This window comes from Nymphaea colorata, unplaced genomic scaffold (assembly GCF_008831285.2).
Source record: "Nymphaea colorata isolate Beijing-Zhang1983 unplaced genomic scaffold, ASM883128v2 scaffold0535, whole genome shotgun sequence".
Lineage (NCBI taxonomy): Eukaryota > Viridiplantae > Streptophyta > Magnoliopsida > Nymphaeales > Nymphaeaceae > Nymphaea > Nymphaea colorata.
The window spans coordinates 19,538-32,465 of record NW_022205041.1 but is presented as its reverse complement, the minus strand read 5'-3'; the positions used below and the strand labels follow the sequence as shown (position 1 = coordinate 32,465).

Below are 12,928 nucleotides of genomic sequence, written 5' to 3'. Positions count from 1 at the left end.
TGAAGGATTTCTGCCTCACTGGGTTTTCTGCGAATGCCTATGAGGAGTTGCCTATATGGTTGGTGATGTACTTCTGATCCCGGCGAAAGAGCTGGTGATAGAATTCCACGCCTTCTGGGCTTTTGCGTTTGTGGAAGTTGTACATGTTGAGCTGAGTGAGGGGGCGGTACCTGTCGAATGAAGGACGAAAAATTGGAGTGTTTGAAGTAGCGCGGCAGCAGTTCAGAGCAGAAGAGGGCGTCATTGAGGATCTCAAAGGACTCTCCCTGAGGCCGCCACCGGATGATGTGCTCGTGCTCGCTGCTCTCCAGCATCTCCCAGGCTTTTTCGATAAAACTGGGCACTGAGTTTTTTCGCATTCTTCTATAGAATATGATATATTCAGGCAATTCTTCAAAAGCCATATTCAAACACAACCAATCCATAAAAATACCCCCAGAGTTCTAGAGCCACCACCGTACCCAACAGATCACACCCAAAACTTAGGATTGGAGTGGAAATGGGAATAGGAAATAGAATGACTTCTCTCTTCCGAAATGAAGAATAGGTGGGAAAATAGTATTAGTAATGGGAAGGATAATTGCAGGTAAATATTTGGGAGATGTTTCAGTATAATCGGAGAATGTATAGAGGTGTGGCATTTAAATTATTATTCTGCGTGATCGAATATGGAAGCGGCTTCTTCAAAATGGCGTCACCTCCACTAGTCCTCCAAAAACAGAGTGCAGTCCCCTGTTCCTCTCCTCGATCGCTTCAGGTCTTCCTCAAGAGAGAACTTGCAGTTATAAAACTCACAAAAAAGCATCACCAGGATCGCAGAACTCCTCCCCTCCAACCTCAACAAAGCCAAATCCAGCAGACAGCTCCAGACCATCGAGTACTACTAGACCAATGATAAAGAAAGAGAAAGGAAAACGGATGCCTACCTGAAAGATCCCAACAATCTTAAGAAATAGTTAGCCAAAATTAGCGAGGAAAGGCCTGAAGACAAAAAAGTAATGGATTCTGCCATAAGATTGATGCACAATTATGAGTCACAGATAAGCGAGCTCCACAGTAACTGCAAATATATAAAAAAACTGCTAAGAATAAGTCTAATGTAGTAGGTTAGATCTTAACTCACAGCCAGGACGACAACGAAAGCAATTCCAAATCGGAGTGCTTCGGCTCATAAAAAACAGTCTCCTCTTTCCCCTCTTCAAGGCATCCCTCTTTCGAAGAAGCGGATGGCCACTGATTACTACCTCCCACCAGCCAATGAGCCTACTTCTCATCTTTATCTGCATCTATTGGTCACCAAGCATAATAAATATAATTGCGAATTGAATTATGTCAGGTTTTATCAAGACTTTCAACACCGTGCTCGGCCCCAAGGCAATCGGTCCCTACTCCACCGTCAAGGTCTTCAACGGCACCATGTACGTCTCGGGGCAGATCGGCATCGACCCAAAAACTGGCGAACTCATCTCCCAAGATTTGGAGATCCAAGTGCGCAGAGCCTTGGAGAACCTCAAGACCATCCTGCAGTAGACTGGCGTAGACTTCAGTTACATTCTCAAGTCCACCATCTTCCTCAAGGTAAAGCCATCGCGATGTAGGATATGAACGATTTTACAAAGGTGAATTCGATCTACGCCGAGTATTTCAAGGCTGATTCCCCGCGAGGTCATGTGTTGCCGTTGCAGCTCTTCCCAAGGACGCAAAATTCTAAATAGAGGTAATCGTGGCATACCCCTATGCAAATCTTTGATTGGTTGGATTTACATCATTAATCTACTTTATGCTATCTAACAAAATTGCAAGGAAATTGCCTATCCTACCAGCCTTCGCCACTGCCAGTCAACTCTCGCCATGTTGTGTTTCCTATAGAAATATGCATTATTCGCAAACTAGGGTAATTTCGGGACCTGACAAGCTTACCCATGATTAGCAAACCTCCCCAGAAGGTCAGGTCGAGGAAATTCAACGAGGAGCCATCGGCGATGTGCAGGCCAACCTCAAAAAGGAAGCTCCCTACAAGGGCATCCTCGGCAATGGCAAGACTAGTGACCGCATTAAGATTGCCATGTGGAACGTCAACGGCATCAGAAGCGTACTCAGCAAGAATGCAATCCACAACTTCATCAACCAGTACGTACCCGATATCCTCTGCATCAACTAGACCAAAATAAACCAGGAACTCTTCGACAAGAGTCCCATCGAGATCAAGGGATACAGCGGATATTGGAATTCTGCAAGGTCTCTGCTGGATACTCAGGAGTAGCCATATTCTCTAAGTTTCTCCCTCTCTCCATCTTCGAGGACCTATAGGAGCCAGCTTACAGCCAGGAAGGTCGCGTCCTTACGCTGTAATACTAGTTTTTTTATGTGGTAGCAGTCTACATTCCGAGTGCTGGAGACAAGAAGCTGTAGCGTTTGCACTATAAGACTCAGCTGTATGAGAAGGCCTTCCAGAGATACTGCTAATCCCTGAAGGCCAAGGGAAAGGGAGTGATAGTTTGTGGCGATCTGAATGTCTGCCACGAGTAGCTTGATATTCACGTAACTCCCTATGCCTACAAAAACCCCGGATTCACTCCTGAGGAGAGAAGAGCTTCAGGAACTTTATCAACCTAGGCTGGGTCGATACTTTCAGGAAGCTTAATCCCACTGTAAAACAGTATACCTGGTGGAGGATAGAGCATGGCAACAGATAACGCAACATTGGAAAAAGATTGGACTACTTCTTGTAAATCAAGACTTCTTTCCAGTTGTGGTCCAATCATTGATCCTGGGCGAGGTAAAAGGCAGTGATCATTGTCCGATCTACCTCATCATCGACCTGAAAAAGCTGAAGGAAAATAAAAAATAGTAGATCCAGAAGGCCTAGAATTAGGAGTGCAATGAGAACTGTTCAGATCCAGCTACCGACCAGCTATAAAAACGGGAATCTGAGAAGAGCTCAGAGAAGTAGGAAAAATAAGGCGAGAAATAAAACGAAAAAGTGGAGGAAACAAAGGAGGTGGAGAAATGCCAATAAGAGGCAGAGGGAGTGGCCATGACGAGTGAAGAAATGGGTCAAGTCGTTACTTAAAATGATTGTGGATAAGCTAAATGAAAATTGTAGCTTTTTGGAGAATATCTCTTAACTATTGTTGATACTTATTACATTAGCATTTTAAAACGTTCCATTTCCATATTTTTTATCCATTCTTCGATCAATGCAATCCTGGTGTAAAATTGTTGATTGGGCCATTTTCAGGTATTGGGTGATTTATTATTTTGTATTTTTGGCTATTTTGAATAGCTTATCTGAATATAATTATCTTAGACTCTGGGCATTTGATGGAAAGACAGTGTAAATTTGTGCAATTTTAGAGTTTTTTAACTTTTAGCGGTAACTGATTAATTATGGATTGAATAATGTCGTCATTATTGCACATCAAGAATTACGTCAATAAAAACGTCATATATATCCCCAAAAATGAAAGGGTGATAATGTTTTATTAATATCGTCAAAAATGGTTAAAGTAAAGACTTTCTGTGGCGCCGTCTTCTCTCCCGAGGATTATTAGATCTTACTCAAAAATAACATTTAGAACCTTGAGACTATCCCGATGACCAAAACTTTCAATACCGCAGAGATGATTGCTAATGGAAGGCTCTGCCCCTACAGCGGCCTTTCTTTTATATTTATCGCCAGATCTACATGGATCACACTTCCTTTGGGTTTTGGCAGAAATCTCAATTCAGGTACATCTCCATAACTCAGGATTACCACGATCAAAGATAAAAAGCATGAAAAGACTCTACACGGTCCACCTCAACCATTAGACGTACAAAAGAGAACACGTTGGACCGTGGTAGTCAGCCATCGGCAGGATTCATAGTTGAAGGCCCTGATCATTAATCTTACCAAATAAAAACAACCGTTTTCGCTGTGGAAAACATAGGACGGCAGATAGCACGCACTGTGGAGAGTCCAGGAGTAGTAGGCTGACCTCTCGAGCATGTTCGAAGCTATTGGCAGTTTGTACATTCTCGATGGACATCATCGCATGTAGGCCGCCCACCAAAACTACCTCCTCTGTGGAAAACCAACGGAGAAAGATTTGTGGATACAGGCCCTGCTGTTCTCAAGCGAATATATCGTTGTGCATCCCCAGCATCGTGTCCTCCAAAATGTTCCAAAAGACATGAACATGAGGGCGGAGCTTAGCAACATCTAGACCATTTAGGTGGAGGACCTCAACGAGGACACCCAAAGGAGATAAAGGTGAATGAGGAACTCATGAGATTTGAGATCGTCATGAAGGAGGGAGACAAGTACTATGGAATCAACTTTAAAGACGCAACCAGGAATGTTCTATAGAAGGTAACTTCAGTAAGGCTCCAAAGCGAAATTTTTATCACCTTGCTGGATGAGGTCCTGCTCAAAGAGATCAAATACGTGCCTGGAATCGTAGGCCATGACTAGATCAGCTAGCACGAAGTCGTTTTTTTCGTGAGGGAGCCTTAGATTGAAACTCTCTTCCAAATTGCTGATGAAAACGTGACGATGCCTCCCAAATCCACCTGGATTGAGCCAAAGCCATGCTCACATATGGTCATCCGGCTTCTCTGATGAGGAATATGTAAATTCCTCTGATTTTTTATACTTAATTATGCATCCATAAGTATCACAGCCTCAATTGGATTTCTTTCAATAGTAACGCAGATCCACAATAGATAGCTGCTTCTATTTCCTGCATATATTTAAAATTTCAAGGCAATAAAGCAATTGTTAGGTGATGATTACGTGGATAAAGATATGTGATCAATGGTGGGAGTCAGGTTTTTCGATATGGTCCTTGGCCTTGTTGTTCTGCTGGTCGAGCAAATTGCGAAAGTATTTGGCGGAGAAGGAGACGATGTTGGCGGGGTTCTCCTTGATGACTGCCTTGGAGTAGTGCTTGAGGATGTTGGGGAGTTCCTCAGGGACCACGATTTGCTCTGCGCAGTAGATCCTCTGTTCGCGAACGTCTGCCATTAATGAAACTTCTTATTATTATAACCACCGAGTATGAGGCATAGAAGACATATATAATCGCTCAGTTGGGGGAAGGGGCCTCGTTGATTGGCATTTGCTTGGGCTTGGCCTCGCTGATCTCGTTGAGGTCGGAAGTGCGCTCCAGAAGACCGTGGTAGTTGAGTTTCTCCCTGTCCTTGTGCTCGAAGATGAAGGATTTCACCTGTTCGAATTCAAACTCGCTCATTAGAAGCAGCTCCTTTCGAACCACCCACAGAAATCCATTGTCTTACGGATAGGCGTGTGCTTGCCCTTATACAGGAACACCTAAGTCGAAAAAAGGATACATTGAGGCCGGGAAGGAGGGGGAGGAGGGCATGCAGGTCAAAGATGGTATTGTTGGTGAAGTTGGGAGTGATTTGGTGTCCAAGTGTAAAAATTTGCTGCGGTGCGTACTCGGTGAGTAGGAAGGTGACTGAAACTCCCAGCCTCCTATGCTTCCAGGCGGTGTTGCTATCGCCTTTGAGCTCGTATAGAATTTGCAGCTAGAGCATCTCGTTGTTGATTTCTGCCACTCTGTGCTGCGGGGGGTACTTAAAGGATACCCCGTCGACACGTACTCGTACTGGTTGCGGTCGCTGTTGAGGTGGAGCGTTGAAAAATCACCCTGGATGAAGGTTCCATTGTCGTTGCGGAGGACGGTGGCGGGAGCGGCGTAGTTGGCGATGGAGTATTGGTAGTTGGTGTTGTGCTTGGCGGGGAGGAGTGCGAGTTTGATGAGAGAGGGGGCGTCGCTGCTGAGGCAGACCGAGTGCTCTCCTGAGCTGAGCTGGAAGACGAGCAGGCAGATGAGGAGGGCCGATCTCATGATCTCTTCGAATTCGTTTATAATGGGAAGGAAGATGAATGATCAGCTGGACTTGGCTCCCTTGTACTTGTTGTAAAGACCGTTCAGCGGCTCCTCCTACAGCTCGGCCTACTCCTAGTTCATCGACTAAAGCTTCCCCAGGCTCACCTGCTTTTCCGCCTATGAAATTAGCTATAGTAGCTATTTTTTGCGCCTGTTCCACTTAATCTTGGTCCGCTCCCATTCATCGATCTTTTGGCGGTAGCCCTCTAGTTCCTTCTGGCAGCTCTCCACTTCTCGTCTAGTTCTTTCTCTCTGGAGATTTGTTCTTCCAGCTCGCGCTGCAGGGACTCGTTTTGTGCCTTAGCTTTTTTCCCTCCTCGACGATGCTGTCCACGCCTTCTCCGATGGTTTCCATCTGTTTTTATAGGCTTTGTGCCTCTTCCTTTTCTGCTACTGCTGCTTCCAGCTGCGCTTTGAGCGCTTCCAGTTCCTCCTGATGGCGGGCGCGGGTGGACTGGATGAGGAAGAGCAGAAACTCAGAGCGGTCTGATGAGTTTTTTCTCTACATTTCGAGCAGAGATTAGTAGTTGTAGATGGTAAGGTCGATTTCTTCCTCGAGGGCGCGCGCTTGGAGGTCAAGCTGGTGGTCATTGAGGGACTGATTCTGGCGGGGGTCTTCATGCTGTTCCAGGATCTTGCTATTGTTGGTGTGATAGCTCATGGGGATTGTATCAAAGTTCAAATTAAGGGGAGGCCATGATTATTAATCACCTCAACGCACCGATGGTAATATTATCAAATCAATCAACTCAGAACTATGTCCTGCACTACCGAGTACTGCCCCCAGTTCTTCTTCGGCTACATCGGCGTCGCCTCCGCACTCATCTTCGCCAACCTCGGAGCCGCCTACGGCAGCGCCAAGGCCGGAGTCGGCATCTGCTCCATGGGAGTCCTCAAGCCTGAGCTCATCATGAAGTCAGTCGTCCCAGTCGTCATGGCTGGTATCCTCGGTATTTACGGCATGATCGTCGCCGTCATCATCGTCCAGAGAAGTAAGCTTCCCCCCATGTAGTCACCACCAATTACTCCGACAAGTCGGCATACGCCCACCTCGCCTCCGGACTGTGCTGCGGCTTCAGCTCTTGGTAAGAAGCAACTGATTTAGGCTGCGGGACTGGCCATCGGTATTGTGGGAGACGCGGGTGTGCGTGCCAACGCCCAGCAGGACAAGATTTTCGTGGGAATGATTCTGATCCTCATCTTCGGAGAAGCCTTGGCCCTCTACGGACTCATCGTGTCGCTCATCCTCACCTCCCAATGAACAATGATCATACGCCCCATAATTTAGAGAAGCTTATCGAAGACTATTCAAACGTAGCAATCTTTTTTGGTATGATGAAAGCCAAAGATATGCTGCTTTGGAGACTGTAACTGCTACTGATGCTTTAGACTGAGAATCAGTTTAGAGATGGGTATGATCAGTAGGATTCTGGCCAATTGCATATGCTATTTTCCACTCCTGGCAATCTAATGAGTAAAAAGGTAATATTATTGGCTCATAAACATCATAAACATTCATAACAGGTTTGCTTGCACAGAAGGAGGGTAAGTTTTTGGTTACTAATTGCAGGAATTCACCTATTTACAAATACATTTAATGATATGATAGGTGTTCAAGTATTATTTAATAATATTGGATGTTGATTTGGTTTGATCATCGACGCTGCAATAATGTATTTATGCAGCATGTTTGTCTTTTGTCTCATCGCAGCTGCACGTTCATCTTCCTCATTTAATACGCTCTTTCTGCAAACTTCCATGGAGTACAGGATCTGAACATCATGTAGAGCAGCTAAAGCGCAATTAACCTGGCACTATTATTCTCTTTTGGAAGCTCTCATCACCAGCAGATAGTCATCAGCGAGTTCGTCCATGCCTAGTCCTCGGTTGTAGTAGCATTAGTAAAGATGCTTTTTTAGCTCCTTATCAATCCTTTACCTTAAGCATTTTTCAGCCTACTTCTATGGTAGCTGCAGCCTCGTCTATGCATCCTCGAATAAATGCTTGTACATTTTTATTTAACTTGCTGAGCGTTCTTTCGAGGAATTATATCGGCAGCTTATTACATTCTAAAGTGATTCAAAAGCTTTGCATACCGAATGAAAAAAATAGGCCTTTCATTTGATAATAACCCCATGTGTTGTCCATATCTGCTTTCTGCTCCACAGTTAAATGATCTTTCTTCTCTTCCTCTTATTTGGCAGACTATTTTTTGATCTCCTCGACAATTTACGAAAATTGTGTGACTGCAAGATCTTCATACCGGATTCTGTCTCCGCCCTTTAAGAACCTCCTAACGAATTAATGGTACTCCGCCTTGAAAAATACTTAAGGATGTTCGAATATCTTGCAGTACTCGTTCTTTATGTACTCTTTCTTCATAAATGCCATCTTGTCTCTCCACTCAGTTAGCTCTTTCGATAGATTGTCCGAATTACTTCTTTCAATCTTGAGACTGCACATTTTGTAGACGAGTTCGATGTCCAGCTTGTCAAATTTAGAATCAAACAGCATGGAGGATAAGAACATCTGGTGCTTGATTGTCTGACGAAACAGAATCGTAGACAAAGACTAAGGCATTAATGCACTTGGAGGCTTTGCTGATGCCGGCTACATATATTATAAAGGATAGCCTTTAATGCCAATCTATATGCTCAGACACTTATAAAAGTATATTTCATCTGAAATGGATTTTATTTTGCGAGGGTGGTGTGAATTTGGTATTGCTTAAGTATTGGATTTAAGTCAATTGTTATAACAATTTATATGCAAAGCACTGTGTGTAAGCGCATCGCCAAGTCCTTCCAGCTCCAGACACCCGCAAAAATTTAACGATCATAGGTGTTCAAGTATTATTTAATAATATTGGATGATTGATTTGGTTTGATCATCGACGCTGCTTTTATGCATCTTATGTAATATGTTTGTAATTTGTCTACATCGCATCTACACCTTTATCTACTTTGCTTATTACTTTCTTTTGCAATCTTATTATTTGAGCAGAATTTCAGCATGCGAGGCAGCGGATATGGCGCAGTTAACTTTAACCTACTGTCTTCTTTTGGAAGCTCTCATCCCCAGTAAATAGTCATCAGCGATTTCGTTGATGCCTAGTCCTCGTTCGAGGTAGCACTAGTAAAGGTGCTTCTTTAGTTCCTCATGAACCATTTCCATTAAGACTATTTGAGCTTTCTATGCTTACTTCTATGGCAGCTGCAGCTTCGCCTCGGCATCCTCAAAGAAATGCTTGTACATTTTTTATTTCACTTGCTGAACACTCTTTCCAGGAACTATTAGGGCAGCCTATTGTGATCTAAACTGCATAAGCACGTGTTGTAAATTGAAGGACAAAAATAGGCCTTTCATCTGATAATAACTCCATGTGTTGTCCATATCTGCTTTCTCATCCATCATCAAACGGTCTTTTTTCTCTTCCTTTTATCTTTCAGACTATTTCTTGATCACTGCCACAGTCTTTTAGAATTATTCGATTGCAACAATTTCTTTCCTGATTCTATCTGAGCCATTTAAGGCCCTCCTTGCAAATTAATGGTATTCTGCGCTGAAAAACACCGAAGGGTTTTCGAAGATCTTGCAGTACTCATTCTTTATGTACTCTTTCTTCATAAATGCCATGTTGTCTCGCCACTCAGTTAGCTCTTTCTGATAGATTGTCCCGAATTACATCCTATCAATCTTGAGGCTGCACATTTTGTAGACGAGTTCGATGTCCAGCTTGTCAAATTTAGAATCAAACAACATAGAGGATAAGAACATCTGATGGTTAATTGTCTGACGAAGCAGGATCGTAGACAAAGGCTAAGGCATTATTGCACTTGGAGGCTTTGCTGATGCCGCCTACATATATTATAAATGATAGTCTTTAATCCAAATTTTTACATTCAGACACTTATAAAAGTGAAAGTATTACATACCGCCAGATTGGTAAAGTTGGATATTTCAGGCATGATGAAAGCAAAGATATACTTTTTCGACATAGTAATTGTGGCTGTGTAGTTAGAGATTGGGATTGGAAATGATCATGCTTGGCAGGCCAGGACAATTCCGGTAAAGTCGATATCGTAATAACTCACATGGTCAAGAGTGTTGGTGTCGATTTTGTTCTTGTCACTGCAATTTTTATCCTCGCCAGTAGCATCGTTGCAGACCACATGTCCCTCGCTCACCTTTCCTTTGTAGAAGACCTCAGTGTTGACGTGCAGGAATCCCCAATCTTCGAAGGGCAGGTGAGGCACTGGATCCTTGCCGTGGGTCACTCTGGCCTTGAAGCGGTCCTGTCCGAACTGGTTGTTGAACCATTGGGTGAACTTGGTGTCTCCCACCCGAGGACTGCCGAAATTGTAGAATTCAGTGACCTTGTATTTATTGGCCATGAGGGCGGCAGTGGCGTGAGTAGCTAGTGCAGCTCCCAAGCTGTGTCCAGTAACGCTGAATATCAAATCCACTACATGATGTTTGGGCGAGGGAATTGAGTCCTGTAGCTGGCGACAGTGCTCAGCACTTGTTTCTCGATGTCCAAGAAAGCGTAATAGAATCCGCGGTGGACTTTGCAATCTGAATAGAAAAGGCTGGACTGTTGTTGCAGTGGGGGTATGAGACAGCGATGAAGTTGATATCGCTGATCCAGTTCTTGATATCCCAGGGCAATGTTCCTCTGAAGACCAGCACTAAATAGTCATCCAAATTACCAATGGCGTCGAGCTCAGCGCTGGTTCCGATGTATCCCAGCGTGTCCATGGAGGAATTCTCGAAGGTTCTGACGTTGGTCATGGCGATGGGGGAGTTCTTACATGGTCCACATGCCCACTTCTCGACTTCAGCCTTGCGGCAGTAGGAGGCAACAGTCAATCTGCACAGCTTCTCTCCAAGGGTTTGGTTGTAGGAGGCGGAGACGATGAGGAGGAGGAGTCCTAGGAGGAACAGCTTGATCATACGTATAAATCTTGATAAATAATCTCTATACGAAACCAAAAATACCAATCAATCATATAATAGGATTAGGATATCCAACCATCGTCTTGAAATTACACAATAAATCAAAGCTCTCCCCATATTATAAAATGCAGGCTAGAGTAAATAAAACTGACTGGATTATCCACTGTTGACTACCAGAATAGGACTCTTTTTCTTCATTCCTTTCATTTTTCCCATCAGTATATTTCATGTGAAATGGATTTTGTTTTGCGAGGGTGGTGTGAATTTGGTATTGCTTAAGTATTGGATTTAAATCAATTGTTATAACAATTATATGCAAAGCACTGTGTGCAAGCGCATCGCCAAGTCCTTCCAGCTCCAACGCTACATACCCGAGTACCAGGTCTACGAACTCTGCATCCACTGGCACTCCGAAATCCCCATCCCGCCCACCATCTTCTACCTCTCCGAAATCTTCATCTACCCATACAATAGCCACCAGCTCCCCGCCCACGTCAAGAAGGAGGTCGCGCCACCCCCCACCAGCAACTCCGTCGAGCCGCAATCCATCACCGAGCAGACCGAGCAGGAGACGACAGCAGTCCAAAAGTCACCAAGCGCATGCCAGGCCAGTCCAGGTGACTGCTTCAGAGTCAGAGCCTGCAAGCGTCACCTTCAAGGCGCTGGACTACGACAAGATCGTTGCCGACAAGTCGATGATGGAGGCGATGAAGAGGAGGAACGGCCAGATCGTGAAGCACACTCCGAACAAGGGCATCGGCGACACCCGCAAGAAGAGGAAGGCATGATAGTTGACTTTTAGTGGTTAAATACATCAATATCATTGAAGGACATCATGCATCTAGGTCTAGGTGAGCTCGGTTGAGGACTATTAATCTTTTAATGGGATGGCTCTAATTGGCTATTGTTTGGGCTTTTCACTAGCAACTTAATAAGTGGCAAAGCAATGAAAATTGACAGTAGAGCCAAAAGGCAGTAAAATAGTATGTCATTCGTCTTGTTCGCATGTTAAACTTGGATAAATTACTATTATTTCAAGTTGTCTATTGAGTTTTTGTGTCTTTTTAACGAGTCTTATTTCTTTTCCTTGAGTTCTTGATAGGCTTGTATGATGTTATTGTCCCTATCTTCTGTATCTGGCTCTATGTTTAGAATTCTTCTCAGTCTGGGGATGTTGGATCTGTAGCTCTTGTGGACCTTCTTAGTTTGGTCAAAGTTTTCATTGATGAACTCATTCTACTTATGCTCCAACTTTATATTGGCTTATGCTTTCTTGTTTTGAGCATGTTTCTGTCTGTTGTTAGTGGCGGCTGCTGCTATTTGTTCTAGCCATTACTAAGAAGGGTGTCGATTGAGATTATCTTTTTAATTTAAGCTATCTTTTTGCTACTGTGGCATTTATGCATTCAAAAGAGCATCTTTTTAGCTGAGGTATTATTATTATGCTATTAGTCTTGCTATTAATTGAATTAGTTTATGTGCTACATGTTCGATTGGAATGTAGTTTGTCTTTCATATTGATTCTCTTGCTTGATTTGTTTTTGAAGTTAGTCATCTAGCCTTCATTTTCACTCCATATCTTGTCCTTGTTCTTAGCAGTCAGGCCTCCTGCTCTCTACTCCATATGTTTAATGCGGTTTATTTTATTGAATTGACTACCTGTCTATTAATGATCACCATCGTTTGCTTTTACAGTTTTGCCTTATAACTCTGCCACAGCTACGTTTTGCTTGGATTTATCGCTGAGATTGGGTTATAGCTGTTGGCGAAAAGATTCTTTAGCTTTCTCCTGAGGGTAGCCAACAGTAACTCCTTCATTTTTTTCCCTACCTTCTTCCTTGAGGCCGTTACTTTCCTCGTGGATTTATCCATCCCCAGCAAGGGCTTTTAGCTAAGCATTTCTTATGACTATTATGAGAGATATTGCTAAAAGAATGGAGAGGAGTTTCATCAAATTAATAATATTTCTAAATAATTGTCCAATTATTTAACAGGCCGTTTTCTCGATCGGAGTCCCCGTTTAAATCTGCATGATTGGGGCGTTGTGTTTGCGAGGCTAATTGAATTAAATGGGT

The 12,928-nt window shown here is 43.6% G+C and overlaps 2 protein-coding genes across 2 annotated transcripts; one reads left to right on the top strand and one right to left on the bottom strand.

Annotated features, from left to right (window-relative positions):
* Positions 1-6,654: 6,654 nt before the first annotated feature.
* LOC116245145 (V-type proton ATPase 16 kDa proteolipid subunit-like) lies at positions 6,655-7,158 on the top strand. The gene is given in 3 exon segments (XM_031616827.1): positions 6,655-6,906; positions 6,909-7,001; positions 7,003-7,158. Coding segments are annotated over 3 exon segments (501 nt in total).
* A 1,067-nt stretch (positions 7,159-8,225) lies between these two features.
* LOC116245144 (lipase-like) lies at positions 8,226-10,850 on the bottom strand. The gene is made up of 3 exons (XM_031616826.1): positions 10,420-10,850; positions 9,992-10,331; positions 8,226-8,441 (listed from the first exon to the last, which is right to left on the bottom strand). The coding sequence occupies exons 1-3, from the start codon at positions 10,848-10,850 to the stop codon at positions 8,226-8,228; spliced, it is 987 nt and encodes a 328-aa protein (XP_031472686.1).
* Positions 10,851-12,928: the final 2,078 nt, after the last annotated feature.